The following is a 5,841-nucleotide window of genomic DNA, read 5'->3' as shown; positions in this document are numbered from 1 at the left end:
AGTTTTTTTTTGTTGCTACTGCTCAAAATAGTGCTTCAAAAATTTTGTTTTATGATTATACGTATTTCAGACAGTTCATTCAAATTGATAAGGCATTTTTATTCATTATATTTTGACAAAATGCAATTTTTGTTAACATTTTAGTCAAAACACTATATTTGCCTATTTCTCCATGCACCACTTTTGGACTTAATCCTTGTTTCGATGTGATGGGTCACAAATATGCCGTTTAGCAAAACGTTCTTCACCTTGCGTCCACCAGGGGAGCTGTCGTTGGCCAAGGTGGTGGCCACGGTCACAGCAACAGGTTGACTGCTGTTCTCCTTGGCCATGGTAGGAGCTGCTGTGATGATCTGCCAGCCGTTGCCCGTGAACTGAGCCGGGACCAGTTCCAGCTGCTGGGGCACCAGGGCCTGACCCCCAGCTGCGTCCACCACTATKTGTCCCTGAAGCGGACCCGCCTGCAGCTGGATCTGACCGGCCTGGACCTGGATCTGCTGGGCACCCGCCTGGGCCTGGGCCCCCTCCGCCGCCTCCCCCTGCCCTCCGATCTTACTGCAGGTGGCTGCMAGCAGCGCTAACGGAGAGGGCTGAGAGGAATCCTGCAGGAGACGGGAGACGGTTAAAACGCGACTGACGAAGGGTCACCCGTGTCCACGCATGTAAACGACGACATCATGTAAACATCAATAAAGGGACGGTGTTTCCACAAAAAAAAGTTTCACATTTAACAAATTGAAATGAGAAGAGGAGCATTTTGAAAAATGGGGGGTGGAGAAAAATGTGGTAGAGAAAAAGGAAACAGTAAGCCCAGAGACAGAGAGCTGTCAGTGGAAGTGGGCGGTATTACAGGAAGCGAGTGGGTGGGCGTGTGAGAACCACATTTCTCTTTTCTCAGAACACTGGAAAAAGAAAAAAAAAAGCCGCCTTCTCTCTCTGCTCCTTTTGTAAAGGAACTAGGTCGCAGGCGAATTTTGAACACTTAYACACCTTTTGACACTTAAAACAAGCCTCAAACAACCACAGCGGCACAGGACAACATCACGGCAGCAGTGCCTGCCGAACACATCGACAACAAAACGGTTAGAATAAACGGTGTGGCTGAAAAAGGATCAAGCTGCGAAAGCACATACCGAAAGGGAAGGCAGTTTTGAAATATATCCATGAGTTTGATCTTAATTCAAACAGACAATAYAAAAGTACAGCTGCTGGAGTGTGACAGCCATGTAAGCTTATTCATGAGGCTTTGGGTTGGCTTTTAGCAGGGCTGCACAGAAGCAGGAAGTGGAATTCACCAGAGTAACGCCCCCAGAGGTGTCTGGATGGCYAGTTGAGGGAGGGAGTACATTTGTGGCCTACAGGCAAGTTGGAAACTAATGAACTACAATAAACTCGCATGTTTCTTTTATGCTTGTTTGTTTTTTTAGGGGGGGGGTTACCTGCGATCCAGAACTTTTACCCCGTTTTGATGCTTTCCCTCCTTCAGTTCCAGCTGATTCCTTCTTCGAGTCTGTGAAAAGAAAAAGTACATTTTGAGATTATTTCTCCATTGAATCCCAGCCCCATGAGTACGTCTGCTAAGTCCCAGGACAAGCAACGTCGGTGCTGTGGAGTGCAAACAACACGACAGCATAGCATGTTTAGCAAAACAAAGGTGATCAATAAAGACAGAAGAGAAACCAGTAACCTCATCATCAATATCAAAGGGGGCATGGAACCTCCTATCTGTCAGACGGATAGAAAGAAAGAGAGAGGGGTGGAGACGAACCGGGGGGGAGGGTACTTACCACTCATAACGCATTAATATACCGAGAGGGAGAGGGTGTAGTTCACGGTAGAAGGCCGGCCGGGTACAGAGGCGGAGGACGGCCTATATGTTCGGCTCTGGGCCGTAGCGGATCTGCCCGTTTGACGAAACCACCCACCCAGCCAGGAAGGGCGGTGCCAAGCGCGTTTACAATCAAGCAGCCCTCCAAAATAACGGGAACAACAGAGCGCGAGCTAACCGTGCCCGCTCCGTCGGACTCCTCGCGGCCCTTTCCTGCGACTCCTCTGCCCGGATAGACAGTCCATAAACGAGCTAATTTGTGCCTGTCAGAGCGACATCCACGGGGAAGTTGGCGGTGTGTGACCGTAGAGGCCCACCCACTTCCATTTAAGCATCCAGGACAACACCCTCCTCTCTTTGCTCCTGCCTGTCACCGCCGTTTCTCTCTCCCCGCCCGACCGACACACGACGCGGGGACGCCTCGTCCGCCGTCCGTCTCGCGCCGAACCCGAGCCGTCACAGCTGTTTATGTTTTGAGCGTATGGCGTTTTTTATTCGCGCAGAACTGGATTTTCTTTTTCACAGAGAAGAGATTCGGGRAGATAGCTGTGGCTTTTGTGGGCGGACACGCTCCTCCCACATATTCAGATTGGACGAAGAGGCTCGGTGTGCGAGGGTCGAGATGGGAGTTGTATTTTGACGAGGCCTCGCCTTCTCGAACACGCTAGGGTAGCCCGAACTACGACTCCCATGATGCTCAGCGGCRCTGGCCGCCATGTTGAAGCGAAAGAGAAGGGCGGTGACTTCTCTTTGATGGGGGGTTGGGCGAACTGGAAAGGGAGGTGTGTGTAGAAACAAGGAAACACGAAGAGAAGTGTAATTTATTAGTGAAAATAATATTTTATAACGAGTTTATACAGTTAATTTAGAAGTTTTGTTTCMTTTGTGTTGAAAGTCCTGCTTTTGTTCGACTTTTTTCAAAGTTAAAAACTTTTTGTGAAAAAACTCAACCAAAGCTTTAGGAACAGTCAAAACCTAATATCAAACTGATTCAACAGGAAATTGCTCACAACCGCACACAAACCACACAAATGCAATTTGCTTGTCAAGAATATATTTAATGAATATATTACATAAAATACAAAACGATTTTCAGATTAACATGTTTTTTTCTTTTTACATAAACCCTGATCCTTATTGTACTAAATAGGATTAGGTCCACAGTGTAAATAAATAATGTTTTTGCAGAGTTCAGACTTTTTTCTCAGACTACTGACTTTATTTCTTGGAATTCTGAGATTATAATCAGAAAACTTCTGCAGAGTTCAATTAGTTTAATATCGTGTTACCTGATAGGAGGTTTTAACCAACAGGCCTGCTTGGTTTTACAGTCCTCTGGTTGTGTGTGTGCTTGTGTGTTCTGTCTGAACACACTTTCCCTGTTAAACTACAACCACACACACTCAAACACACACACACGCACACATGCACTGTAATTACTGCGGAAGCTGAGTGCCTTGTGACCGCCCCCTGAACCACTTGGCAGGGCTTTGCTAGGCAACGAGGCCTGGTCTGCAGCAGGGGGTGTTGTTCTGTGTTTGAATGTATGGTGGGAGAAACTGAAGGGGGTGTGGTGAGGACCAGGCTGGGGTTCACAACAGAGACAGAATCGCCACTAATCTCTGCATCTGACACTCACTTCTRCTAAATGCAATTCATAATATAACGCGGCATTTTTATTAGGTCACATTTAAAAGGTAAGAAACAAAAAGCACATTGTTTAAATTTCTTTAGTTAAAAAAATATTTGTGCAGTTTGTAGTGTTGGCCACTAGATGGCACCATTACGTTGTTTAAAAAAAACTTGTACTGAAGTTTTTCACCTGTCAGAGTTAGGGTAGGTAAACAATTAATTTGATGATTTTTTTTATTACAAAATCATGCCAGAGTAGTAATTTTCACAATGATCATTTTTGAGCAATGCTAAGTGTATAATAATGAGTTGTTTAATAAAGCAAATTACCATGTCCGTCATCAATCCCTGCTTAAACATGACGCAGTTCCCCTAAAGCACTAATAGGGGAACTAATTTCCTGATTATTGCTTTAGTGCTTTTATTTATTTTAAAATTTATTAGTGGATCAACACTTGCTAAATTTATAGGCTAAATTTTGAAGCACTAACTGAGGTCTGTAAATGTTATTGATCAACGTTATTGTTAAAAGCTGATGGTGAAAGCTGTCACACATTTTGTTCATATGTGTGTCACTTTGCCACTAGGTCAGTGGTTCCCAAACTTTTTATCTTCTGACCCACAAAATATCCATGGCAAAAACTTGTGACCCCAAATGTTACTGGTCTGAGTACACAAACTTCGTTAATAACCCTAAAAACAGGATTTTTGACAATCTAAACAGCTTGTACACAAATATAAATACTTATTTATACTTATTTTGTGTTTTTGTAATAATTATAGAGAAAATATTACATCAACAATTATTTTATTACCCTTTAAATTGATTTCTGGAGATTATCCAAGGTGCTTCATGACCCATAATTGGGTCCCAAGCCCAACTCTGGGAACCAAAGTGCAGTGGTTCCCAAACTTTTCAGCTTTTGACCCACAAAATAACAGTAGCAGAGACCTGTGCCCCCAACTATTTTTGGATGATAAACATTTGTATCAGGTCAACAAAACAACAGTAATAGTAACAATATTTTTATACTACATTTATCCATTTTAAATACACTAACCTCACTCCTTTGTAACAACTAAGGCAAAAAGTAATTAATTCAGAAAATCTTTTCAAGACCCCACCTTGATGTTTTGGGACCCCACTTTGGGTCCCGACCCCAACTTTGGGAAACACTGCACTAGGTGACAATATGGGCGGCTGTGGTGTAGTGGTAGAGCAGCCGGCTTTGGGACCTGCAGGTCACAGGTTTGACTCCCCGCCATGCCCACATGCCGTTGTGTCCTTGGGCAAGATACTTAACCCCAGTGTCTCTGTGATGTGTGTCCCATCAGTGTATGTGTGATTGGCACTGATCAGTCTCCAGATGATTGTACATGTTAGCTTTGTAGGAGATCTGGTAGAGTGCTCTGTTTGGGTAAATGAGGACACAGATTGTAGTGTGAAGCGCTTTGAGTGTCCTGGATGGGTAGAAAGGCACTATACAAGTACAGTCCATTTACCATTTACCATATGAACCCAAATACAGCTGTGGAATGTCAATGATAAGAATTAAGAGAGCAGCATGGCAACACGTGACTCGTCTGCTGAAGAATGATCATGGGTTGACTGGGTTATTTTATTGCTTTAGAATTGGCTTTTGCTAAACTTTTCAGTGCATTAGTGTTTTATAGGGTACCTAAATATCTGAGTTAGTGTTTTATTGCTAGTGGAACTATTTTTTTTAGATTAGTGCTGCCCACCGCTCATGATGTAACAACAAATAAAGTAACCAACTAGCTAACTATAATTTGGATCTAAACAAATAAGTTACTAAATATAGGCTAACCTTGATAACTCCCACAATATATTTTAATACAGAGGTCCAAATTTGGGGTTCAAATGCTTCTTGTTCATAAAGGAAGAAATGGTCTGGAAATGTCAGAAAAAAATAAACAAGTTTACAGTGTGGTGCACAGATGTGTCTGTTTTTTTGTGCAAATAAGAGCAGCAGAGCTAAATTTAGCACAAAAAGTAACACAATCTGTGTTGAATAAATTATTTCTTTGTTGTAACAATGCTTCTTGGTAATACATCTTAAGCTCTTGGAAAGCTGTTTTATTTCATTTTTAATTGGAGCCACATTTGTAAGGAACATTATCATCTCTGCCAAACAACTTATTTTGTTGTTGCTATTGACATTTGTTTTGAGCTAGTAACCCAGGTGCTGCCAATCAAGTACCGATCGTAAGATTTATTGCCATTGTTACAACAAAGAAATTATCTATCAATTACTATTTGTGCTAAGTAAAAGAAGAAACTCTTTGAGAAGATGCAGTCATGTATTCTTAAAGTGTTGATGTGTGCATGCGTGTGTGTGTGTGTGTGTGTGTGTGTGTGT

At 42.8% G+C, this 5,841-nt stretch overlaps 1 protein-coding gene across 1 annotated transcript in view; it reads right to left on the bottom strand.

Moving 5' to 3' along the window:
- The window catches only part of sp4 (sp4 transcription factor), a 10,113-nt gene extending 7,713 nt beyond the window's left edge, over window positions 1–2,400 (bottom strand). Inside the window, exons 1-3 of the mRNA XM_014026089.1 lie at window positions 1,788–2,400; window positions 1,440–1,510; window positions 249–602 (exon numbers count right to left, since the gene is read on the bottom strand). Coding sequence (XP_013881543.1) covers window positions 249–602; window positions 1,440–1,510; window positions 1,788–1,794 — 432 coding nt within the window. The 5' untranslated portion in view covers window positions 1,795–2,400. The remainder of the gene's footprint in view (window positions 1–248; window positions 603–1,439; window positions 1,511–1,787) is intronic.
- Window positions 2,401–5,841: the final 3,441 nt, after the last annotated feature.

Source organism: Austrofundulus limnaeus, unplaced genomic scaffold (genome assembly GCF_001266775.1).
Source record: "Austrofundulus limnaeus strain Quisiro unplaced genomic scaffold, Austrofundulus_limnaeus-1.0 Scaffold524, whole genome shotgun sequence".
NCBI lineage: Eukaryota > Metazoa > Chordata > Actinopteri > Cyprinodontiformes > Rivulidae > Austrofundulus > Austrofundulus limnaeus.
Note: the sequence above shows the minus strand (reverse complement) of the source record. Positions and strands in the feature narration are given on the sequence as shown.